General features: G+C 51.2%; 1 protein-coding gene across 2 annotated transcripts in view; it reads left to right on the forward strand.

The window, feature by feature from the left end:
- The first annotated feature begins 3,402 nt into the window (after positions 1-3,402).
- Positions 3,403-26,733, forward strand: part of CPNE2 (copine 2) — a 59,309-nt gene continuing 35,978 nt past the window's right edge. The window contains exons 1-3 of one of the 2 annotated variants that reach the window (XM_049864620.1): positions 3,403-4,022; positions 23,503-23,717; positions 26,079-26,258. In XM_049864620.1, the coding sequence (XP_049720577.1) occupies positions 23,538-23,717; positions 26,079-26,258 (360 nt within the window). In that variant the 5' untranslated portion in view covers positions 3,403-4,022; positions 23,503-23,537. The remainder of the gene's footprint in view (positions 4,023-23,502; positions 23,718-26,078; positions 26,259-26,733) is intronic. The other variant, XM_049864621.1, reaches the window with a different exon arrangement.

Below are 26,733 nucleotides of genomic sequence, written 5' to 3' on the forward strand. Positions count from 1 at the left end.
CACAATTTTTTCCCTCGCCATTATGGTAAAAGCTGTGTCCTCTGGGCACTCCATGGATGCGTTGTGGGTCTAACCTGATAAATCTACTCTAATATGCCAATTTCCCTAAGCCTTTGGATATCTTCTTCTACCATATACCAAGGCAGGTCTAGCCCCTCAACTTGATTTAGTGTAGGCCACAGCTTAATCCATGCTTCAGTGAATGAACAAAAAAAAAAAACCTATTAGATCCTTTTCTAACCTCTCAAGCTGAAACATTGAATGAGGGATCTATACTTACTGGGTCCATATCAATAAACTCAGACTGATGCAACCTTATGTTCCTTGCACTATTGTTCCACACCCTTAATAGCCATTCCCACACATATTCCCCAGGTTTCTATTTGTACAAATTAGAAAAGTTAAGCAGTTCTTTTGCAGTGTAGTGTACCTCCCCCTGGGTCACACTTTGTACTTCACATTTTGGGGCTCGCTGGAACTTAAGCCTAGTTATAGGCCTAGAAGCAAAAATGGGTGGTGTGGGTGGGTCCTGGGAACATTCAGCGATGCCCCAGGCAATGCCCCAGGTGCCACCCCAGGTGGTATCTCAGACAAAGACACTTCAGGCACGGGTGGGTTAATCTCGTCTAATGAGGGTGAAAAGGATAATGGTTTTCCTGGGGAAGGTGGCTTAGCTGACAAAGATGAAGTAATCTCTTCAGATGGGAGGGCTTGTTCTGTTGGCAGGAGTGATTCAACAGAATTTAGGGGTTTGATGTCTCCAGTTCCCTGATTATCAATCATATTGTCCTCATCCCAAGTTTCAGGATCCCATTTCTTCCCAGTCAACACCCTCACTTTAACTTCAGACACCATTCAAATTGTCACTGTAATTCAGCCACTCTTACAATAAGACTCTGGGTCTGGTTTTCGGCAATATCAACTCTGTTACTACAAGACATAAGGCTTTCTTTCAGGGCACAAGTGGCAACTTTGACGTCTTTTATGTGGCACTTGAGTTTTGACTCTGAAGCCTTCAGCTCATCTCTTTCTTTCACCACTTTGTCTAGTGAAAGTAGGACCAACCAACCAGCTTCTGTATAATTCATTCTGACAAAATTGTAGAAAAGTATCAAATATGCATTCATCCAGATTCTTGCCTCTAACTGATATGTGATCTATCGGTAGTGATATTTTCTGTATTAATATCACCACCTCATTCCACGGATTAGCAGTGCCCTCTTTACTACTGGAGACAGAGTCATCAGTGCCTTTAAGACTAGTCAGACTTGAGAACAATTTAGAAAACTCATCCTTGTAATTTTGTTTCTTTAGAACCATCCTTGGTACCAAATGTCTTAGTTTGGGTTCTCTATAGAAAACTAGTAAATTGTATATATATATATATACGTATATATAGAGAGAGAATTTTATCTCATAGAAATGGCTCACATGGTTGTGGAGGCTGGCAAGTCCCAAAGTCCATGGGTTAGGCATCAGCTGGAGGTTTCTCCTGACTCACACGGTTGCAGGGGCTGACACACCCAGAATCGGCAGGTCAGACAGTAGGCTGCTGGCTCACAGGACTGCAGACCTGGCAAATCCCAAAGTCAGCAGATCAGACAACAGGCTGTTGGTTCAAGTACCGAGACCAAGAGGTCAGATGATAACAAGCTAGAAACAGGATCCAGAGCAAGCAAAGGAGCTTTTCCAGAACATATACATATAGTACAGGCCACACCCCTGGAGAAACTCCCCTTAAAACTGATTGGCTGATCTCACCTTGGAGGTGATTACATTATATCATAAAATGGAGGATAATTACATAATACTGAGACTCATGGCCTGGCCAGCTCGGTGCATAACATCAGCTAGCACAAGTACTTTATTCCTTTTAATGGTTGAATAATATTCCATTGTATGGATATATTACATTTTTATCCATTCATCAGTTGATGAATATTTGGGTTGTTTCCACTTTTTGACTATTGTGAATAATGTACAATTTTTGTATAGACACATTTTCATTTCTCTTGGGTAGATACCAAGGAGTGGACAAAAGGTCGGCAGTTTGAATCCACCAGCTGCTCCTTGGAATCTCTATGGAACAGTTTTACTCTGTCCTATACGGTTGCTGTGAGTTGGAATCGACTCAACAGCTATGGGTTTACGGGTGGCCTTTGCACTCTGTCCCCTTGGCCAGGGATCTAGTATCACCTTGCCCCTAGCCAGGCCAACTCTCTTATCCTTCAGGTCTCCTAGAGGAAGCCTCATTGACTCCCATGGCTGAGCCGGGTCTTCTGTGCTTCTGGGCCACCCCACCTCCAACTTTTGCACTTTTCATGCAGTAGTATGATTGCCTGAACCCCCGTCTCGCTCCATAGAGGTGAGCAACTTGAGGGAAGGTGGCAGTCTGTTTGGGTTCGCCACTGCCTGCCCCTGTGCCTGGCTCTCCTACTGCTGGAACAAGGAGAGGAGAGGAATTCTGGGGCCAGAACAATCAGGAAAGGCTTCCTGGAGGAAGTGAGGCTGGAGCTGGGTCTAAGAACGCCTATAGGTGGGTTTTTGCCCCAGAGCTGGGCTAAAGAATCTGAGAGAAAGAAAGAGGAGAGCTTGGAGAAAGGAAGTCACCGGGGACAGACAGGCAGAGAACAAAGCTCAGAGCCCTGGGGCTGTTTAGTGGTTGCCCCTCTAAGACTGCAGAGTGCCTGTGACTCAGATGTGGAAAGAGGTTTGCAGCCCGCAGTGTGAGTCTCCCATGTTAACCCTCATCTGCCCAGAAAGAAAAACCCAAGATAAAACCGTGCTAGGCGTTAACTCTCAATTGCCCAGTCTGCAAGCCCCAAGGCCAAGTGCTTTGGTCATACCCTTGGGCAACTCGGAACAGCCCTACCCCCTACCCCATGCAATCAGCTTAAACAAGGCTTGGCTGTCTGACGCTTTCGCATTGGACTTGCCCTGGGCACATAAATACCTCCGAGTGGCCAGCAGCAAACGCGCCAAGCAACAGAGGCATTTCTTAAGAATGGGTGCCTCTTCTAGGGAAAAAGAGGCCTTCACAGAAGGCTTCAGGGCCTCAAAGACCCGTCTAATTGCCCTCGCACTGGAGAGCTCTAAGCCCCGTTCTGATCGACCGTTGTTATCTTCTGTCAGAGAAATATGTGTCATCTTCCCAGCCCCTGGTGGCAAGAATACGCCGAGCTCTTTTGCTATGGGGTGGGGGGGACATGCATAAAGAAACAAAAAGGGGGGAGGCAGGGTGAGAACACTGCCGTCTGAATGAGACCGGATACCGCCCAGAACAAAGCCGAGTAGTGTATCTCCGAGGGCGCAAGGCTGCGCTCATCTGCCCTCGGGGTCGAGGCCTCAGGCGGCGGCGAGGGACCCCCGCAGGCCTGGGCCAAGCCCACCCCTCGGTTCCCTCGTCCGAGGCTCTGAGGCTCCGTAAGGGCTGGCCTGGGAGGGCGCGGACCCTCGGCGTTCCGATCCACGGGGTTCCAGCCTCGAACCTCCGGACCCCCAGCATTCCGGCCTCCAGCGTCCGGGCCCCCAGCATTCCGGTCTCGAGCGTTCGGGCTCCTGGATCCCGGCCTCGAGTGTCCCGCCCCCCAGGATTCCAGCCTCGAGCGTTCGGGCGGGTCCCGGTGGCGCTCGGCGCCCAGAGTGCCAGGGCGCGCCAGCTGCGGGCGCCGAGAGGCAGGCAGCGGGCAGGACAGCGCCCCACTCCGCCCGTGTGAAGAGCGCTAGTCCCTCCGGGAAGCTCGCGCCTTGTCTCCCCGCTTCCCTCCCGACACCGGCCCCCCCCTCGGCCGGAGGGAGGAGCCCGAGCTGCCGCCGTCGCCCGCCCGGCCCGGGAGGAGGATCGGACCGCAAGCGGTTGAGAGCGCACGCTAGCGGGCCATGGCCGCGCGGATAGCGCCCTGAGCCCGTCCCGCGCCCGCGGGCACGACCGAGCAGGGGGAGCGCCCGGGGATGCCCCGGCGGCCCGGAGCGCGAGTAGCGGCAGCCGCCCGGTGAGGGCGGCGGCCCCTTCGGGACCCGCGGTGAGTGGGGCCCGGGCGGGCGAGGGGAGGGCGGGGCGCCCTGCCGCAAGTGCTCAAGTTCGGCCTTGGGGCTCGGCTTTTGGCCGCAGTAGCGGGTCGGAAGGAAGCTGGGCTCCGCTGCGGGGGCTGCGACGCCCCCAGCCCCCGCCGCTCTTAAGCATCCGGACTCGGGCTCTTGGGTGACTCAGCTCCGACCCGGCCACGCGGGGGCGCTCCGGCTTCCCCCGGGCTGCGGGGGAAGGGGGGCCGGGGTGCGCCGGGAGGGTGGCTCCTTCTCGGGTCTGAGTCCAACCGTTTTACGGACCCTCCTGCCTCTCTCAAGAAGCCTGGAGGGCGTCTAGAAGGTAGCGTCCCCGCTGCCACCGCAGCTGCTGACAGCCTGAGGTCGGGGGCTTCAGGCAGGCGCCGGCCCCTCTCTGCGCCCCCTACCCTCGTTCGGTACTCCCCTCACCCCTGTTTCAGGGAATGTCCAAAGGCCAGCTCCTAGCCCGATAACGGAAAGCAGAGAGGGGGAGTGGAGCTGGGAAGCTTCCCAGAAGTCGATGTGTGTTTGCAAACTAGTTTTTTTTTTTTGCGCAAAAGCTGTCTGGCACCTGTGTGTTTAGAAATGGGTGGGCATGGCGAAAGAGCAAGGCCCTTTCTTTCTGTTCCCGCAGCGCTGCTGGTCTGAAATAGAGCGATCTCACTCTCACCCTCCCTTCTCTTCCCACCTCATCCACTGCCTCGGGCCCCCTCCCCCAATTCGGCAAGCTCTTCTTTGGAGGAGGGGCTCCCTTAGACAGGCGCCTTAATTTGTCCAAGGTCAAGTCACAGGTGGAACTCGAACCAGCTCTGGTAGCCAGCTGGGGGTTCATTTTGCTGTCTGTGCCTCACTTGGCCTCTTGTGTACTGGAGAAAGTGACAAAGATAAGGGGTCTGGGAGAATGAGCCGCCCTTTGTTTTGGCTGCCCTTAGTTTCGGCTTGCTTAGGGGTGTGGACTGTCACTGAGGGTGGAAGCTTGTTCTGCCCTTTGGGGCATCCACAGCTTCAGTGACAGAGGCCAGGGAGACCTTTATAAGAAGGAAAACAGGCATTTTTTCCCCGGTTGTAACCTTCCTGGGCAGTTGCAGCCTCCCTGTGGGGGGCCGTGATGGGGAACCTCCCTTGGGAGACCTCGCCCACCTCTGACACCAGGGGTCTGACCCAGCCTCTGTCTGATCCTCAGGGTCATCATCTGTAAAATGAGCTACTCCCTCAGGGCCTGCCTGCCTGGGAGCTGGACACAAAAACATAAAGGAGTGATTTTATTGCAAATCCCCTGGCATGGGGCCTAGTGAAAGAGGGGACTGCCCCAGGTGGGTGATGTAGTCTGCTGGGGTGGGAGAGGTCATCCAGGCAGGTTTCTCCATGGGAAGAACCAGGGGCTAAGGCTGTGGACACCTGGGGACACTTGGGTCTCTCCACACTCTGCCACTTCCTGCCTACCATGCCTTGCCACCCCATGGGCTTGAGCTTTTTCCATCTGTAAATTGAGGCAAACCATTGCACAATCCAGCTTGCAGGGCTGCTGGGAGGCTCAAACCAGTGGGTGGGGGCAGGCATTCTGCAAAGTGGGGTGTCTCCTGTGGTATTTCAAGGGATCCCCCAAAAGGCCATGAAAATTAAAAGCAGTGGCATGAGTGAAGGCCAGGGATAGAAGCTCGGTTTCTACATCTGTACAATAGTGTTAACAATACTCTGTGTACCATGCTAAATCTTTTAGGGTCATTGTATATTTCTTTAAAGGTAGTTGGGAGGATTAAATTAACTAACGAAGGGCTGTGTGCCAGCACCATGCCTGGTACATGATAAAAAAAAAACCAAAAAAACATGATAAGCGCTCAGTAAATGTTAACCATCATTATTCATGGGAATATTAGTAAGCCCGACGGGGGTAACTGCATTCAGAATTCCTTCTGGGATTTTCTCAGGGCAACCTGCTCCTCCCTTCCTGCTTCCTTTCTGGAGAGAGAAGCCTCAGAATGCAAACACCACTGACTCTGGCCCGTTGGTGACTTCTGGGCTGCTCTAGGGGCAGGAGCCTGGTGGAAAAGTTTACCACACCCAGGTGTGGAGAACACCATGGGTGGCAGGTCGGGTCTGGGTGCTCCCACCCCTCCACCTTGAGCTGGGGGCAATAAGGAGTGAACAGAAAACAAAGATCACCCTCTAATGATTCCCCTGCTCCTATCAGAGCTGGGACTATTCTCTCCAGGCAGGGTCCCATCCTGAGCAGACCCCTAGCCCAGGGCCTGATGGAGCTCCCCCTTCCTCTCCCCTCCGCTAACTCTGGGACTGCTGAGTCAGGAGGAAAACATTTCAGGAATCCAGCCCCCCCTTGAAGAATGTGGCCTCAGAAAGGCGGCAGGATTCCTTTGCCGGATTTCTGCACCCCCCGCCTCCCCCCCACCCAGTGCACAATGTGGGCTCCATGGGATCTTGGGGATGATTGTGTCCCATCCATCACTATCCAGATGGGGGAATACAAGATCCTAAGGGGAGTGTGGCTTCCTGAGACCCCATAGCGCGAGAGGACTGAGCTGGGATCAGAGGCATCTCCAAGCTCCCAGCTCTGTGTCCTCTCCCCTTGTGCCAGAGCCTTGCTGTTCTGTATCCTGGAGGCTTTCTCCACTTGTCTGTCCACACCTTCTTCCTCCGGGGTTTGAGATGAGATTTAGTGTTAAACCCATTGCCATCAAGTTGATTCCAACTCATAGTGACGCTATAGGACAGAGTAGAACTGCCCCATAGAGTTTCCAAGGAGCACCTGATAGATTCGAACTGCCGACCTTTTGGTTAGCAGCCGTAGCACTTAACTACTACGCCACCAGGGTTTCTAGACTTATTGTTAGGTGTGATCAAGTGAATTTCTATTCACAGCGACCCCATGTGACAGAGTAAAAGGACCCCCATAGGCTGTAATCTTCTCCTGCAGAGCCGCTGGGTGGGTTTGAACCATCCTTTTGGTTAGCAGCCAAGGGCTTAACATTGCACCACCAGGGCTCCTGAGATGAGACTAGCTGAGGCTTAGTTTTTCTCAGAGCACTTGACACTCTTTAAAATCATCTTGTTTATTCATTTGTGTTTCTGCTTGTTATCTGCTCCACACCCCCACAAGAGTGTCAGCTCTACAAAAGAGCGAGAACAGTGTTCTCTTGTTCAGGGCTGTATCTCCAGCACTTTAAACTGCCTTGTAAGATGAATGACTGAATCCGCCCCTTGTTGTAGCCACCTGTTAAGTGGGTCAGTAATGGTGGGTGATGGAGCTGGAAGAATTATGAACTCATCCTCTCGGGATCCCTGTCTCAGCACGCTGAGTGTTGGGGACCGTCAGAGGACAGTGGGCCTGTTGAGTGAGAAGGAACACATCCTGGCCTGGGAGACAGGGAAAGGTGTGTGTCTGAAAGGAGGGACTTACCTGGCACTGAAGGACCGGGGTGGGGGTAGGGGAGGTAGCAGAGATGGCAGCTGGCATCCTAGACGGGGAGTCATCTGCAGACATCACCTGCCCACCCACAGGAGTGAAGGGTGCTGGGAAGAATCGCTCATTTCTTGTGTGGTCTGGGCCTCTTCACCTCTCTGACCTCATCTAGGAAACGGGAACCTAAGGACAGGAACACCCCCTACTGCTTTCTTCATGGGTTTCTCAAGGCTGCAGTGAAAGGGGCTGTAAAGTGAAGAGGCCTGGGCACGGATATAATTCTTGCAACTGTGACTTTGGGTCCCGTCTTCCAGGAGGGCTTCCCTCGTCATGTAACCACCCATTGGGTCAATCAACAAATGGCTGTTGGGCAGCTCCTCTGTGCCAGGGACCGACCGTGTTGTCTGCTGGGGCGACAACCCTGATCCAGACAAACGCCCCGTGCTCAGGGGCTCTGAGCACACTGGAAGGCAGAGAGGCAAGCAAATGACAAAGAGACAGAAAACGTCAGAGTGAAAAGTGCCCTAAAGAGAATGAAGCAGGGTGAAGTAATTGTGATGAAGGGAGCATAGGGGGTGGGGAAGAGGAGGGTTACAGTGAGGGGTTGGGGAGGCCTCCAACGAGGAGGCAGCATTTGAACTGAGACGTTCATGGTGGGGTTGGTCTGTCTTGTTTGTGGCTGTATGTTTCCCTAGCCATACTTGGTGCCCAGCAGATACTCAGCAAATACTTTTTGAATCAGTGAATGAGGGAAGAGTGTCCCAGGCAGAGGAAACAGCACATGCAAAGGCCCTGAGACGGCGATATGCTTTGTGTATCCCAGGAGCCCATCCTGCCTGCAGCTCAGCTCTCGTCTCCCTTGATGGCACTTGTGTCTCGTCAGAAGTTGGCATCTGGCCTGCCTGCTATGACTTCCCCATGACACAGGAGAGAGTGTGCTCAGCTCCCAGCAAATAACCTCTCCAGCCCCCTCCTCTAGGTGGGTCCCAGCAGTTAGCCTTTCAGAGTTACAGCCCTGCGCTTCTCCCTTTTCTTCCCCCTGGGAGGTCCTACACATAGCGTGGACACTGGAGCTTAGCTGCCTGGGCTCAAATTCTAGTTTACCACTGTCTAGCTGAGTGACTGTTATGGACTGGATTATTTCGTCCCAAAAGTTATGTCACAGTCCTAACCCCTGTACCTGTAAGTATGGCCTTGTTTGGAAATAAGGGTTTTCTTTTATTAAGGAGCCCTGGTGGCGCAGTGGTTAAGCACCTGGCTATTACCCAAAGGTGGGCAGCTCGAACCTACCAGCCCCTCCAAGGGAGAAAGCTGTGGCAGTTTGCTCCCATAAAGATTACAGACTTAGAAACCCTATAGAGCAGTTCTACTCTGTCCTGTAGGGTTGCTATGAGTCAGAATCAACTTGAGGGCAATGGGTTTCGTTTTCTGGGTTCTGTTGTTATTAGACCGTGCTGGAGTAGGGTGGGCCTTAAACCTAATCCCTTCCAAGTGATGTCTTATAAAAAGGAACAGAATAGATACAGGCATGCACAGGGAGAAGAAGCCATGTAAGAAACTGTCTACAAGCCAAGGAGTGCCAAGGAACACCTGGGGCTAAGGACAAGGAGGGACCCTCCCCTAGAGCCAGACTTCTATCTTCCAAAACTGTGAGATAATAAACTTCTGTTTTTTAAAGCCACCCATTTGTGGAATTTGTTCTCCAGCAGCACTGGGGAACTAAGACAGTGACCTTGGGCAGGTTCCTTAACCTCCCTGTGCCTCGGTTTTCTGGCCGGTAAAATGGGGTAATAAAAAAAGAGCCCACCTCATAGGTTGTGGTGAGGCATACATGAAGTGATGTAAAACCTTAGAACAAGGTCTGGCACACAGAAAGCACTCAGCCTGTGCTATTGTTTCTATCTCCTCTGGGGGGACTTCTGAGCCAGGAGGCTGAAGCACAGATGTAGCATCCTTGGCCAAGAAGGACTAGCCGAAGAGGGGTTTGGGCCAGAAGGAGAGTCTGTTCCCCTGGGTTGTGGGCTCTTGCCTGGGAAGCTGAGGCTCAGAGGGGCCCCTTCCCACTGGGATGTCTCTTCAGTATGCAGTGTGGCAGAGTGATGGCAAGGAGCTGTCAACACAGGGGAGTGAGAGGCCCATCTTTAGAGGGGCACAACCACTGGTCGACACCCACAAAGGGGACTCAGGCACTCGGTGAGTCCCATGACTTTTCAGACCCATCAGCCCGGAGATTCTGGGTGGGAGCTTGAAGCCCAGAAAAGACTGAGGGGCACTGCTAGACTCCCCAAGGCTGGGAGGAATTAGCCATCAGGGAGCCCAACCTTTTCATTTCACAGGCAGGGAAACTGAGGTGCAGAGAGGGGAAGGGACTTGTCTGAGTTCACACAGAGAGTTGGAAGCCCTCTGTGGGTGAGGGTACCACGGAACAGGACCCCAGGGCTATGCCCCTGTCTCTGAGGCTGCCCGACAGCTGCCTTCAGGTGATGCTGCGTTAGAACGACTTGGTTACTGTCACCACACCCTCCACCCTCCATTAGCCCCATTCACCCTCTGAGCCTGGTCAGACCCACTCCCGAGGTCCCCAAAGCACTTTCTGCATCCCAGCGTACATCCTGGACTTCCTTGGTGGGGCTGCCTCTCAGCCCCTAGGGATAGGCTGGCGGCGGGGGGGGGGGGTCCCTGTGCAAGGCTGAGCAGAGCCAGGGCCATGGGAATCCCAAGGGAGCTTCCCTCCCCCAAGGGCCAGCACTTAGTCATGGGGGAGTTACAGAGACTAGCCCCCTTCTGGTGTGGTCTGGCAGAAACTGGGGGCCTAGAGGGGCCTGAGGGCTGACCTCTGCTGCAGCCTCCTGCACATGGTCTGCATCTATATTTATCCCCAAAATGGCTGGCAGCTTGTTGGGAGTGCCCTGTCTGGAGTGCAGCAGCCAGTGCCGTAGCTGAGGTGGAAAAGTGATTTGTGTGAAGATGCCGCCCCCCACCTTCATGAGAGCGCCAGCCTGCTCTCTGGGGGCTACATGCCTCCTGGCAGGAGCTTGTGTAGCAAAGGGCGTGCAGTGGGCGCCCCCACACCCTGAGGATGAGGAGCCCCCAGAGACACAGGGCTGCTGGATGTTGGGGCAGTGGGGCTGCAGCCAGGGTTTGTCCCTAGCTGGAAGGCAGGACCAGATAAACTCTAGAGCCTCTCAGCCCCCAAATTCAAAGAACTCATACTTCTGAAATCCCAGAATCCCCAAATCCTGGAGTTTTGTGAATCTGTGGTCCCCTGCATTCTACAATTCCAAGATGCCATGGCTCCTTTTCCTTTCGCCTTTTTACTCTTCCTTCCAGCAAACGTTGCCCTCCCATGCCATGCGTCTGTGTGCTGGGAACAACAGAGATGAAAGATTTGGTCCCCTCTTGATTTTTTTTTTTTTGAAGCTCAAGTGAAGGCGACAGTTCCTAAGCCAATTGTTTCAATTTGGTGATATTGTAAGTGATCCCCCTAAGGCCTGGGGGCTCAGGAGGGCCTTGGTAGAGGCAGCATCCCTCAGGTTTTGGGGCTATGTTTAATTCAAGTGTAACACATTTACAGAACAGAGCATACATCCGACATGTACAGCACAGTGACTGTTCACAAACTGAGCAGGTCTGTGCTACCAGCACCCAGATCATGAAACAGAAACACAACAGCACCAAAGCCTCCAGGTGCCCCCTTCCTAGTCGGCAACACCCCTCCATCTCCACCCCTGGCCACTCTCCCAGACTTCTAGCAGCACAGATTTGTTTTGCCTGTTTGACTTTATATAAATGGAATCCTGCAGGACGACATGCTCCTTTATGTCTGCTTTCTTTCGCTCAACATGTTTGTGAGGTCCATCCGTATTGTCAGTATCATTGTGCTTCCTTCCTGCTCGCTGTTCAAACCTACCCAGCCGCTCCTTGGGAGAAAGGCCTGGTGACCTGCTCCCGTAAAGATTACAGCCAAGAACACCTGTGGGGCAGTTCCACTCTGTCACATGGTGTCGTTGAATTGGAAATTAACTTGATGGCACCTAACAACAGCAATCTTCTGTTGCTAGACATTTGAGAGGTCTCCAATTTGGGGCTATTAATGAATAATGTTTCTATGAACCTCCTTGTGCTTGTCTTTTGATGAATGATGTGTGTAGTTTTGTTGGGCAGTGCTGGGTCATCATAAAAAACCAAACCCATTGTCTTTGAGTCAATTCTGACTTATAGTGACCCTGTAGGACAGAGTAGAACTCCCCCAAAGGGTTTCCAAGGAGCAGTTGGTAGGTTCGAACTGCCGACCTTTTGGTTAGCAGCGGAGGTCTTCACCACTGCGCCACCAGGGCTCTGGGTCATTATAGGGGATGTATTTATCTAGTCTTAGTTGTTGTTGTTAGGTGCTGTCAAGTCACTTCCAACTCATAGCGACCCTCTTTACAACAAAAGGAAACACTGCCCCGTCCTCTGCCATCCTCACAATCATTGTTATGCTTGAGACCATTGTTGCAGCCACTGTGTCAATCCATCTCACTGACAGTCTTCCTCTTTTTTGCTGACCTATTTTACCAATATGATGTCCTTCTCCAGTGACTGGTCCCTCATGATAACATGTTCAAAGTATGTGAGACAAAGGCTCACCATCCTTGCTTCTAAGGAGCATTCTGGCTGTACTTCGTCCAAGACAGATTTGTTTGTTCTTTTGGCCGTCCATGGTATATTCAATATTCTTCGCCAGCATGGTGAGTCAAAGGTGTCAATTCTTCTTCGGTCTTCCTTATTCCTTGTCCAGCCTTCACATGCATATTGAGGCAATTGAAGACAACACGGGTTGGGTCAGGCCCACATTAGCCTTAATGACATCTTTGCTTTTTAACACTTTAAAGAGGTCTTTTGCAGCAGATTTGCCCAATGCAATGCGTTGTTTGATTTCTTGACTGCTGCTTCCATGGGCGTTGATTGTGGATCTAATAGAATGAAATCCTTGAAAAGTTCAATATTTTCTCTGTTTATCATGATGTTGCTTATTGGCCCAGTTGTGAGGATTTTTGTTTTATGTTGAGCCATAATCCATACTGAAGGCTGTGGTCTTTGATCTTCACCAGTAAGTGCTTCAAGGTCTCTTCACTTCAGCAAGCAAGGTTGTGTCATCTGCATAACACAAGTTATTAATGAATCTTCCTCCAATCCTGATGCACTGTTCTTCTTCGTATAGTCCAGCTTCTCAGGTTATTTGCTCAGCATACAGATTGAGTAAGTATGGAAAAAGGATACAACCCTGACACACACCTTTCCTGACATTAAACCATGCAGTATCCCCTTGTTCTGTCCAAACAACTGCCTCTTGATCTATGTACAGGTTCCTCATGGGCACAATTAAGTGTTCTGGAATTCCCATTCTTTGCAGCGTCATCCATCATTTGTTATGATCCGCATAGTCGAATGCCTTTGCATAGTCAATAAAACACAGGTAAACATCCTTCTGGTATTCTCTGCCTTCAGCCAGGATCCATGTGACGTGAGCCATGATATCGTTTCACATCCTCTTCTGAATCTGGCTTGAATTTCTGGCAGTTCCCTCTTGATGTACTGCTGCAGCCACTTTTGAATGTTTTAGTAGATGCTGCCAAACACTTCTTCAGAGTGATCGTACCAATTTACACTCCCACCAGCAAATGTATGAGAGTTCTGGTTGCCCCACATCCTTGTCAACACTTAGTATTGTCATCTTTTCTTTTCTTTGTTTAAACTTTGGCCATCCCGGGGGATGGGGGGATGCATAGTGATGACTGCATTTGGTTTACTGAGTTGATTTGGAAGAATGGGAGAGTTAGCTAAGTGAAGAAGGGGGAAGGGCATCCCAGGCAGATAGAACAGTATGTGCAAAATTATGGAGGCATGAAAGGTGTTACTGGAACACAACTACACCCAAAGGTGTCAAGGGAGAGGATCTTGGGGGGAGACACATCAGGGAGTTTGGACATTGTCCTGAGAGTGGTGGGGAGCTGTAAAGAGGCTTTTCTCATTTTAAGCCAGCTCCTGCAGTGTGTCAGGCATTTTGTAATTTCCATTTGATGGATAAGAAAGCTAAACAGACTCAGACCAAGTGACTTGTCCAGAGTCGCATTAGTGGAGACCCAGGAATACAAATCCTGTCATAAGTTGAGAGCGTTGTGGGGCTGAGAGCCTGAGGGTCAGAACCCCTTGGGCAAATGATTTAACCTCCAAGCCTCAGTTTGCTCATCTGGAGAATGGGGTGGTGAGAACACCTTGCTCAAGGTTGTTGTGAGGCTACAGAAGCTTCTGTCCAGCACACACTCAGCAGGGCCTGGGGCAGGCATTACAATTACTGTACTCTCACTTTACTGTTATTGTTACTTCTTCATCAGCACGGCCACACTCCCCTCCTCCCTTCCCTTCCTGCTACAGGGTGGGGGTGGGCTCTCCTGGCTCCCACACTTAAGAAGGGCTAGCCCAGAACCCTAGCCGCAGCCCCCTGTTTCCCTGCCCTGTGGCAGGTCTCCTAGGTGCTAAAGATTGCCACTTGTCTTTCTGGGTCTTCTCATCTGGGCAATGGGGTGAAAGGAGACCATTGAGACCTGGAGGCATCCAAGACAAAGTACCACTCTGAAAGTTCAATAGACAAGGCCGTCAGGGCATGTCCTGACATTGTGAGGATGTCAGGTGAATGGGCGTGCTGTGTTCTAGTTAACAGGCTGTTACCTTTTTTTGTTTGTTTTTTAAAATCGTGCTCTAGATGAAGGTTTACAAAGCAAATTCGTTTCTCATTAAACAATACACATATTGTTTTGTGGCATTGGTTGCCAGCCCTGTGACGTGTTAACACCCTCCCCTTCTTGACTTGGATTCCCCATTTCCATTCGTCCAGCTTTCCCATCCCCTCTGCCTTCTCATCCTTGCCCCTGAGCTGGTGTGCCCATTTAGTTTCGTGTACATGGTTGAGCTATGTGTATTAGTGTTTGTTTTATGGGCCTGTCTAGTCTTTGGCTGAAGGGTGAACCTCAGGAGTGACTTCAGTACTGAGTTAAAAGGGTGTCCAGGGGCCATGCTCTCAGGGTTTCTCCAGCCTCCATCTGACCAGTAAGTCTCGTCTTTTTTTGTGAGTCTGAATTTTGTTCTGCATTTTTCTCCAGCTCTGTCTGGGACCCTCTATTGTGATCCCTGTCAATTGTGCTGAGGCTGCCTGCCTGCAAACCACACTCTGGGCGGGAGAGCCTGGAGCCGCCTCAGGATTCTCTGTGGTCAGAGACTAGGCCCCACCGAGCAGGGTTTGCTGGACGGGCGAGGACTCAGGCCCTGAGGTCCTGGCGGCCACAGCACCCAACAGTGAGCACTGCTTCCTGGGTGGATGTATGGGTTCTGTCATCCACTCCGTAGCCCCCATCCATCATCTTGGCCTTACTTGGACCACAGTACTGTGTCCCTCCAGCTGAGAAAGGGAGGCTAGAGCTGTAGTTCTTAACTGATTTTTAACCCTGTACCTCCCTTACATAAACCATAAACTTGCCACATCCCTCCAGTTTTTGACTCTGCTCCCCCTTCCCTACCCGCCACCAAAAATCATCCATAATAGCAAGGGCTACATAGTGTTGTTCCAAGTGCTTTACTGCACTTAATCCTATGAGAGCACTCTGATATTGTCCCCATTTTACAGAGGGAGGAACTGAGACCCAGAGAGGGTAAGTAAATTGTCCGAGGTGACACAGCAGGAACTGACAGAGCTGGGGATTCAAACCCAGGCAGTCTGAGTCCAGAGTCTGTGCTCTTAACCGCTGCATGGTACTGATCAGAGGATAGAGCCTCTATCCTTGTTACTGTCACCAACAAGACTTTTGAGAGCTTTACTTCCTGTCATTTGTACTGAAAACAGAGGGTTTCTTTTTCCATTTTCCAAATAGCATGTTGAACATGCTTTTTCAGATGGCACACAGTGCCCCGGACTAGAGATTTTGATAGGCCATCCCACTGTCCCCACCCCTTCATAGACTCTGCCAGTTAAGAATCTCAGGAGTGGGGACTGCTGCTTCCTTGGACCAGCCCTCTACCTTCTACCCCCTTTCCTCCCCATCTGGTCTCCGGGCCTCCAACTCAGCCCTCTGTCCTCCCCTGCCCCCTACTTTCCATCTTCCTGTGCCTGCCTCCCCTGGTGGCTCCCCGCACTGCCCTTCTCTGAGCAGGGTCCCTGCCACCACCTCAGCGTCTCCTCCCTGCAGTGAGCCCCCTCTGACTGTGGGTGTGGCACACAGTCCAGCCTCTGGCTGCTGGGGTGCTGGGGCCAGGGGTGGGTGGGAAGGATAAAGTCCAGCAGCCCTGGCACTGGGCCTGAGCACCACCCTTCCCTGGCCTCAGTTTCCACCCCTGCGAGGTGGAACGTGAACCCTTCTCCTGCCGGCCGCTCAGAACAGTTACGCGGATCCAGGGTCTGAGGATGGTTTTGTGATCTCTCAAGTGATGTGTGTGGGGGGGGAGGTGCTGTGAGACCTCTCTGGGCCTGCCTGGTGGGCTCCTTCCCTCCCTCATTCATCTGGCACCCATGTATCCAGCACTCACTCCGTGATGACGCTGTTCCGGGTGCTGGGTAGTCAGTGATGATTCATCCAGACAAACTCCCTCCCTCATGGAGCTTAGGTTCTAGAGACAGACAGACAATACACAGGCAAACAGGCACATAGCTTAGTGATTTGTGGAGGAAACAAGTGTTTGGCTGAGACAGAGTTACATGAGCTCAGGTGATCAGGGAAGGCCTCTGAGGAGGTGACTTGCTGACAACTAAGAACCGCCGTGTAAAGAAAAGTATTTCTGTCAGAGGGGACAGCAAGTGCAAAAGCCCTGAGGCAGGAGAGAGGTTGGGGTGTTGACAGAGCAGAGAGGAGGCCAGTGTAGCTGGAGCTAACAGAGAGAGGGGGAGGGTGGCCAGGGTGAGTCAAGTCAGGCTGGGCCCTGTGGGTGCTGAACCCTGTGTGTCTTGTTCATTGTTGTAGCCCCAGGGCCTGACACAAAGGGGTGCCAAGAAATGTTTGTCGAATGAATGAATGAGAATTCCCATGCCCTGTCCTTTCTTGGCCTAAGTCAGTGCCTCTGTAAAAGGGACTACAGGTTTTGTATCCCCACTTTCCAGCTCCTTTCCTAGGGGTCTGATCACCCCAAAGGCCTGTGCCCATCTATGCCAGGAGTCAGGACCATCCTGCGAGGCAGGCCTGGGCTTCCCATGCCCCCTCCCCTCCAGTGCGAAACCTCAAATTACCTGTGGGGTGGTGCTGTACCATGCCAGGGAGAGTTTCCATCTTGCCCAGATGCGCGTGGCAGGCCCAACCCTCCCTTAATGACACCTTGTCCGCCCGCCCACTGGGGCAGGAGGGGAGGGGGCCCAGGCTGGCCCAAGCTGTGGTTTCGTTTTCCATTGCGTCAGGACTCAGGGTCCGGCCGGCCTGCTGCCGCTGGGCTGGCACAGAGGGGCCAATTCTTCCCCCAGCTTGCCCCAATCCCGGCATCATGTGCTCCCCATTTCGGGTATCCAGAGCCTTCCAGCCAGAGGGTGAGTTGGGGATGGGGGTCCTGCCCATTGCTGCGGGGCAGGGGGGGTGGGGTGGGGTGGGGGCGTTGAGAGTACCCCTTTCCCACCCAGTGATCGAGCAGATTCCAGTGGAGCTGCAGTGAGCTCAAGGCACCCAGCCCAGCCCCACCCTCTCATGTGACATGGCCCTGGCCATACCCTCAGCCAGGGTGGAATGAGTGAGTGGTAGGTGGCTGTAACCAAGGCAACCGATGAGGGTGGCTGGGACCCGGGGCTAGTGATGGGGGTGGGAAGAAGTGGCCCCAGAGATGTTCATGTGACCGTGTGCCTTTGTATTTGTTCGTCCAGGTGCATGTGTGTGTATATGTGTGTGCAAGCTTATATATATGAGTCGATACATATATGTACATACAAAAGGAAGTGTATAAACCTGGGCATATATACCTGACACCGCTCAGGATTAGAAAAAATTATCTGACTTGGCAGCAGGGAAGATGGTGGCCCAAGTGGCACCTAGTATTTCATGGAGGGGAACTAAGAGAGGGGGTGGTTGAGCTGGAATCCCCCTATCTGCCATGATGGGAGATACAGGGGCAGGGACAGGACAACCCCAGAGCAACTGGTGACCTTGGGCGCTCTGGGGCCTATCCTGGGTCATTGTTAAAGTAGGGAGTATCCCTGGCTTCCCCAGGCACAACCCTGCTCTCTTTGCCTCAGGCTTTCCTTGGCCTGGCTGACTCCCCAGATAGCCCCACCTTCCTGGATCCCTGCCATGCTCAGGAGGTCTCCTCATCAGCCTGGGAGTCTGGAGACCTGGTTCACATCCTGCCTCTGCTGTTTCTTGTGGCTTCCCCTCTCTGGGCCTCAGTTTCCTCATCTGTAAAATGGGGGTAATTGTACCTGCCTTGGAACCTGGTGGCATAGTGGTTAAGAGCTTGGATGTTAACCAAAAGGTCAGCAGTTGGAATCCACCAGCCACTCCTTGGAAACCACTGGGGAAGTTCTACTCTGCCCTACTGGGTCGCAATGAGTCGGAATTGCTCAAAGGCAGTGGGGTTTAACACATACCTGCCTCATCTACTTCTAGGTGGGTGTAAGTATTAAATAGGCTCCCTCTTATCCACATGACAGGGTTTCCATGGAAGGGAGAGCTCACTGGGTTGATGATTTGCACAACCTCACTGTCTGGCACAGCCACCCAGCTGCAGGCAGCAAGAGTGAACCCAGCTCGCCAGCCCCTCCAATGGAAACTGATTTTTACACAAAAAGAATAAATCCTTCAGGCAAATTGCAGTGATGCCCTGATGCTTTGGGCTTATGTGATTGTAATGAGGTTCTGGGGAGTGGTGGAAGGGAGGGAGCTGAAGCCCGGCTCTGCCACTGTCCAGATCCTCTCACTACCAGGCAGTCTGGAAGCATTGTGTCTGGGGCAGGAGAGGGGGCTTTTGGCTACCAGCCACACACTTGCCCAGGCACCCAGCCTCTTACAGACAGGCCTACATCTACCCAGCAAGAGGCTGGTGCTCCAGGCCTGGGCTGTGGCTGGGGTCAAAGGAAGGAGGTGCTGGGCCTGGGCCTTCCTGCTGAACTTCCTGCCTCCTCAGTGGCCTCATTACTGCCTCTCCTTCCCCTGACAATCCATGCTTCCCACAGTAGCCAGAGTGAACTGTGAAAAACTCAAATTAGTGATGGAAAAACTTGGAACAAATAAGGGTGATGGTTGAGCAACATGATAAACATAAGTTAGTGTCCCTGAACTATACAAGTGAAGGATGCTTGTATGGATTGAATCATGTTCCCCCAAAATGTGTGTCAACTTGGCTAGGCCATGGTTCCCAGTGTTGTATGGTTGTCCAACATTTTGTGATCTGATGAGTTTCCTATGTGTTGTAATTCCTAACCTCTGTGGTGATGTTAATGAGGCAGGATTAGAGGCAGTTATGTTAATGAGACAGGACTCAATCTACAGAATTAGGTTGTATCTTGAGTCATTCTCTTTTGAGATATAAAAGAGAGAATCAAGCAGAGAGAAGAGGGACCTCATACACCAAGAAAGAAGAACCTGGAGGAGAGCATGTCCTTTGGACCTGGGGCCCTTGTGCTGAGAAGCTCCTAGACCAGGAGGAGGTTGATGGCATAGACCAGGAGGAGGTTGATGGCAAGGACATTCCCTGAGAACAGACAGAGAGAGAAAGCCTTCTTCTGGGGCTGATGCACTGAATTCAGACTTCTAGCCTCCTAAACTCTGAGAGAATAAATTTCTGTTTGTTAAAGCCCTCCACTTGTGGTATTTCTTTTATAGCAGCATTAGATAACTAACACATAATTTGGTACCAGGAGTGGGGCGCCATTATAACAGATACCTAAAATGTGGAAGCAGTTTTGAAACTGTGAATGGGTAGAGGCTGGAAGAGTTTTAAGGTGTCTAATAGTAAACTCCTAGATTGCCTTGAAGAGAGTATTGGTGGAATTATGGACATCGAAGATAATTCTGGTGAGGGCTCAGAAGGAAGCGAGGAGAGCTGTAACACCAGACACAGTGCAGACAGTGAGAAGGAGCAGCAGAGAAATGGCAGCAGCAGAGCGAGGAGCCAACCCATGGAGTGAGAGAGCTGACTGCATGTGCACAGGAGGCTTCCTGGTGGAGTGTGGTGCTTCCAGGCAGTTGTTGGTATTGCTAAAGAGTTTTGTAACACTTGTCCAAGCAGGGAAGAGCCCGGGCTGGACTAAGAGGCCTGAGGGGCCGAGAGGCCAAGAAATCAGGAAGCAGAAGCTGAAGAGACAAGGAGCACAGGAAGCAGAGCTGCCTCTGTCTCAAAAGGGTAGGGCCATAACCTCTGGAGTCTCAGAGAGTAGAACCACAGCCTGCTGGGTCTCAAAGGGTAGGGTAACAGCCTCCTAGGTTTCAAAGAGTCAAGTCTTCACCAACTCAGTTCTGGAATGTAGGGCTGCCATTCACGAGTGCCAGGAGGATGGGGCTGAAGCCACTACCCAAAGCTGAGGCTGTGAGGCTGCCATGCCAAAGGGGCAGAAGAACAGGGCCTGCCAAGGCCAAGGGACAAGAGTCACCACTCAGATGGACTAGGAGAATGGGGCTGCCCAAATCCAAGGGAGACATGTAGCCATCCCACTGGGCCTGTAAGGCAGAGCTGAATGAAGTCCAGGGCCGAGGGGCCGATACCCAGAATCCAGAGAGTGTGGCCAACACCCAGTGTCTGGAGGGCAGAGCCATTGTCTAAATGGTCTCAGAGAACAGAGGGTTATTTTCAAGCCTTGAGAGCTAATGTAATGTGTTCTACTGACTTGCTTGGTGCCTGTTACCCCTTCTTTCCGTCCAATTTCCCCCATTTGTAATGGAAATGTCTACTTTGTGGCTGTTCCACCATAGTACTTTGGAAGCAGATAACTTCCAGATTTCACAGCTGAAGAGGAATTTCGCTGCAGGATGGGATTTGGATTTGGAGTTAAGACTTTCGGGGTGATATGATGGGGTGAATGTGTTTCACACTTGGCGAGGACACGAATTTGGGGAGGCCAAAAGGATGTTGAAACAGGAAATGCTTTGTTACATATATATTCATTGGGATTAGAGGTAGTTATGTTAATGAATGTATGATGTATGATGTCCTTGATGTCATTCCACAACTCGTCTGGTCTTCGGTCACTAGTGTTCAATGCATCAAATCTATTTAAATTGTTGTTGGGAGGGATTGTTGTCGGGAGGGATCAGTCCCTGGAGAAGGACACCATGCTTGGCAGAGTACAGGGTCAGCAGAAAAAAGGAAGACCCTCAATGAGGTGGATTGACACAGTGGCTGCAACAATGAGCTCAAGCATAACAACGATTGTAAGGATGGCTCTGGACCAGGCACTGTTTTGTTCTGTTGTGCATAGGGTCACTATGAGTCAGAACCGAGTCGATGGCACCTAACAACAACAACAATGTTAATGAAGCAGGACTCAATCTACAAGATTGGATTGTGTTTTAAGTCAATCTCTTTTGACATATAAAAGAGAGAAGCCAGCAGGGATACAGGAGGACTTCATACCACCAAGAGCCAGGAGAATAGCACGTCCTTTGGACCAGGGGTCCCTGCGCTGAGAAGCTCCTTGACTAGGGAAGACTGATGACAAAGACCTTCCCCTGGAGCCAACAGAGAGGGAAAGCCTTCCTCTGGCGCTCGCATCCTGAATTTGAGCTTCTAGGCTCCTAGACTGTGAGAGAATAAATTTCTCTTTGTGAAAGCCATCCACTTGTAGCATTTCTGTTATAGCAGCACTAGATGACTAAGACAATTAACCATAATTAAAAAAGAAAAAAAGGTTAAAAATGCAAATCACATTACTTCTGTGTTTAGAACACCCCAAGACTTCCCATCTCTCTCAGAATAAAACCCAAAATCCTTGTCAGTGCCTGTAGTGCCCGCTGGACCTGGCTGCTCTCTCTCCTCTCCTACATCGTTCAAGACAGACCAGATTGTAAGCTCTGTGAGGCTGAGACCTGACAGTCTGTAACTGCAGGGCCCCCAGCACTGGGCCCTTCTTGGGACCTCGTGGGTGTTCATTCTACTAGTCCCTGGGATTGTTGTAACAAATTACCACAAAATGGGTGGCTTCAAACAACAGAATTTATTGTCTCACAGTTCTGGAGGTTAGAAGTCCAAAATCAGTGTGTCGGCAAGGTCATCTCCTGAAGGCTCCGAAAGATCCTTCCTGGCTTTTGATGGTTCCTGGCAATCTTTGGCATTCCTTGTGGCGGCATAACTCTAATCTTTGCCTCCATCTCCACATGGCCATCTTCCCTCTGTGTCTCTTCGCCCATTCTGATAAGGACACCAGCCATATTGCATTAGGGCCCGCCCTACTCTAGTTTGACCTCCTGTTAACTGCTACATCTGCAATGAGGCTATTTCCAGTTAAGGTCACAGTCACAGATTCTAGAGATTAGAACTTGAATATAACACTGAGTAAGCACTCTGGGGTGAATGAATGAGCCTCAGTCTCCTCCTCTGTAAAATGGGAGCGATATTAGTACCTATCCCACAAGGCTGGCGTGCTTAGTGCATAATGAATATTTAGATAGGGTGCACAAGCACGATGACTTGGATTCATGTTCCCGGAGGGAACACCCACCTCTCACCACCCTCCTCTGGGCAGTGCAGGGTCAGTTACCCGCTGTGAGGGATACGAAATATTAGCTAAGGAATTGGAACTCAGCCTTTGTGGGCTAAGTGTTTAGGCGTTGGACTTGCCCACCCCGTTGTCCACCTGGAAGACAGGGTCAGTGTTAAATGCAGACACTCCAGGGGAAATAACTTCTGACCCCAAGTCTCTCAAAGGACTGTGTCATGATCTCTTGTGGGCAGATGGGTAAACTGAGGCACTGAGTGCCAGGTGGTTTGTCCACAGGGCCTATGAAGCATGGGGTCCAGGGCTCCCCTCCACTCCTTGAGATGGGTTCCTTCACACTTGCTCCAGGTGAGCCCGCTGCACTAGGAGAAAAACAACCGCTTAAAGCAAGTAAATGCCAATAATTAGCCTTAGCCGTTGTTGTTAGTTGTTGTTGTTAGTTGCTGTGAAGTCAGCTCTGACTCATGCCAACCCAATGTACAACAGGATGAGAAGTGGCCTGTCTCGCACCGTCTCTGTGGTCCTTGGCACGGCTGAGTCCATCGTTGCGGCAGTGGTGTATTTTGAGTGCCTTCTAACCTAGGGGTTCATCCTCCAGCACTGTACCGGACAATATTTTGTTATGATCCATAGGATTCTCACTGGCTAATTTTTAGAAGTAGATCACCTGATCACCAGGACTTTTTTCCTAGCTGTGAGAGTAGAAGGATACATAAGGCGCCAGTGCGTGGAATTTTGGAAAGTAGTATACCGGTGAAAGAGTAAATTCTGCGTTAAAGGAAGTGAGGATAAGGACCAACTCAGGAGGGATCTGAGGAATTGTTAGGGTTTGTTCATTCATTTATTCACTCATCCTTTTTCATTCAGCAAATATGTACAGAACAGAGTGCTTCTTATGCACCGTTCACTGTGCTTGGGCTGGGCATACAGGACAAAGAGGATAGACAACTTTACCCAGCTCAGAATAAGTTACCAGATGCGAGCTTCCTAGCGGTCAAAGCAATAAGGGAAACGTGCAGTTACAAGCTCTGCCTAGCTACAAGATGTGACTGTATCAGCTACTCTGCAGGAATATCGTGTTCCCTAGCACTTCCATATTCACTGGGATTTGCTATTGATCCTACAGGGACAACTTCGACTGTGTCTGCCTCACAGGTAAAGACACAGAGCAGAGAATAACTTCAAAGATAAACTACAGACACTTATCAGAGACTCCTTTTTCATGCCTCCCATTGCACTTTCCTTTCTTCAGGCTTTTGCACGTTATTCCCCCCACCTTTCCTTCTATCTCTCTACCAACGCCTTGAGGGCGAGGTGGTACACCTCCCCAATGGGATGGCATAGCAAATGTCTGTCCACTCTCTGACCCTTACTCTTTTCTCCTTAGACTGCCTGGAATTGCTGCTGCCACCGTCGTCCCCCATGGCCTACGTACCAGGTGGGGGTGCCCCAGTAGCAGGGGCAGTCCCTGTGGGTTCCCAGTATTGTGTGTGCAAGGTGGAGCTGTCCGTGAGTGGCCAGAACCTGCTGGACCGGGATGTCACCTCCAAGTCAGACCCTTTCTGTGTCCTCTTTATGGAGAATGATGGCAGGTGGATGGAGGTGAGGCCTTTCTGTGTACATCTGTTGAGGGTAGGGCTAGCTAGCTTGCTGGGGAGGGGCTCCCACTGGATCCAGAGGCCTCCAGGTCAGGCAAGGGTGGGCTTTACCCACCCTCTGGAAGTAGTTGGAGTGTGAGCCAGCGGCAAGGGTTTAGAAAATGGTTACTCTAAAAATTAAATTTTTTAAATATTACTTAAATATAATTATGTTTTTGTTTAAATTATTATAACAGAGTCCCTGGGTGGCGCAAATGCTTAAAAGTTCAACTCTTAACCAAAAGGTTGGTGGTTCAAACCTACCCAGAGGCACCTCAGAAGAAAGGCCTGGCAATCTACTTCTAAAAAACCAGCCATTGAAAACCCTATGGAGCACAGTTCTACTGTGACACGCATGGGGTTTCTGTGAGTTGGAATTAATTCGATGGCAACTGGGCTTTTAAATTATTATAATAATTCATAGATTTATATTTTTAATTACATAATTTTATACTTATTGTTTTATATATCATTTTACATTGTCATATATCCTTAAAACCTTATACTTTTATCAAGTGCTTGTTCCACTTTTTAAATAACTTTTGCTCCTTATTCCTAAATGAGCACACAATCACAGAGGAGCCTACAGAGAAACGGGGAGGACAGGCTTTGGTCCTAGAGCGGGTCCAAGGCCCAAATCTGTTCCTCCCTGCTGTGTGGGCTCAGGCACACAGCTATGCCTCTCTGAGCTTGTCTCCTCAGCTGTGAAATGGGGACTGCTTACCTCGAAGAGCCTCCAGAGTGGGGACATTGATGGTGCCACAGCCAATGTCTTCTGAGTCCAGCCAGGCTGGGAGACTCTGGCTGGAAGGCTGGGGAGCGCTGCAGCCCAAGGAAGGATATTGAGAAACTCAAACTGTTACCATTTTCACGTTTTTAAAAATTGCTTTGTTTCTGACTCCAGAAGGAATCTATATTCATTGTAGTAAATTTAGAAAATCCAGATAAACCTAAAGATGGAAATCAAAGTGAATGAGAACCCATCTGTCAGGGAGAACTACCCTTAACAGTTTGGTAGCCAGCCTTCCAGATAGCTGGGTACACGCATGTGTATTTTCCAAAATAGTTATCTATTTACCTGGGGGGCCCCACGGTACTTACTGTAGTTTACAGTTTCTGCAGATATTGGTTCCTTCTTTGTGATGCTGAGGAAATAGGGCCGGGATTGTGGACTTATTTCACAGAGGAGAAATTGGAGCCCAGAGAGGGCAAGGGCCTATGTTTGTCTCCCAGTATATCAGCAGCGCAGCCTGATATGGGGGGTGGGACATAGGATCAGCTAAGGGCTTCCAAGGGGTGCCCCAGACCTGTGAACTGCATGTCTAGGGGACCCTGGGCCCCTCTGCCAGGACTTTGGATCTCCCGCCTGGTCCTCAGGGAGTGACGTCCTTCCCCATTGCACCCCCACATACTTGTGGCCCTCCCCCACCCCACAGCACACTCCCTGACAATCTCTGCTCCCACCCAGTCACCCTGGCTAAAAATAGCCTAGGGCCAAGACCTCTTCCGTGCTTGCCGCTCAAGCCCTTGGAAATGGACTGGGTGGGAGGAAAAAATCAACACAGCCCACACCCCAAAATAGACCGTGACCGGGACTCCGCGGTTTAGGGCTTCGGCCTCAAGAGGCCAGGAGGCGGATTCCTGTCCCAGCCCCATTGCTGACTCACAACAGTACAAGGCACTATTCTTCACCAAGGCCTTGGCCCTATAGGTGGTGGAGCTGCCAGGCTGCACAATTCCTGGTTTTGACATTCAGGATTCTAGAAAAGGTACAACATCTGCTCCTAGGGGTTATGGGGAGCGCCTGACCCAACCTTCCCCCAGGCACCCCCGTTCCTTCTGTTTCTTCTCTCAGCTTCCATGTAAAATTGGCTTTGAAAAAAGGCCTGCCACTCAAAAAGAATGAAAACCACAGATAGTCAAACTCCTTTATTTTATAGACGTGGAGACTGAGACCTAGATGGGGAAAGGGACTTGTCTTCTCTCGCTTACCCAGGCAGGGACAGAGACAGAGCTCTTACCCCGGCACCTGGTTATGGAGCCAAGTCTGAAGGGTTTAGACTGTGGGTCTGGAGTCAGACCTGGGTTCAGACTTTGACACTAACTTACTAGCTGCTCGACCTCAGGAAAGTCACTTAACCTCTCTGTGCTTCAGTATCCACTTCTGTGACCTGGGGGTGATGATGGCATCAGCCTCACGGTAACTGGCCATGAGTGCCTGGCACAGAGTAGGTGTTCAGCGAGTGAGCAGGATGATTTCCAGTAGCCCAAAAGGGGTTGAACCAGCCGCCTGACTCTGACTCCCATTTCCCTGCTCTTCTGACAGTACGACAGGACAGAAACGGCGGTCAACAACCTCAACCCCGCGTTCTCCAAGAAGTTCATCCTCGACTACCACTTTGAGGAGGTGCAGAAGCTCAAGTTTGCCCTGTTTGACCAGGACAAGTCCAGCATGCAGCTGGACGAGCATGACTTTCTGGGCCAGTTCTCCTGTAGCCTGGGCACGGTGAGCGTGAAGGGCACCTCCAGGCAGGGTGGGGCGGGGCAGTCCCCCAGGCAGCCCTGGGAGAGCCTCTCGCTCCACAGCCTACTTTCCCTGGCCCCATCTTCCTGGCAGGCTCCCGAGGTGGCATCACAAATGCAGACAGCCTTGGGGCCAGCAGGTGCAAGATAGGGGAAGTGGCCAAGTTGAAGAGCCTCCATCTGAAGGGCCAGCCGAGCACAGTGCCAGCCACTTGTTGCCATAAAGGCAGGGGGCCCAGTGTGGCCAGAGCTTCCGATTGTTAGAAGTAATCAGGTGCAGTCTTGACTTCCTGCCTTTGGGGACACCAGACCAGCAGCCCATGTTAGCCCTACTTTGTGGCTGACTCAGTATGACCTTGGGCAACTGTCCTTCTCTAACCACACTTCTCCATCCAGCTGCGCTCTAGGTGAGCTCATGGAGGTTGGGAGGGGTAGGGCTAGGAAGCCCTGGACACAAG

Source organism: Elephas maximus, chromosome 21, assembly GCF_024166365.1.
Source record: "Elephas maximus indicus isolate mEleMax1 chromosome 21, mEleMax1 primary haplotype, whole genome shotgun sequence".
Lineage (NCBI taxonomy): Eukaryota > Metazoa > Chordata > Mammalia > Proboscidea > Elephantidae > Elephas > Elephas maximus.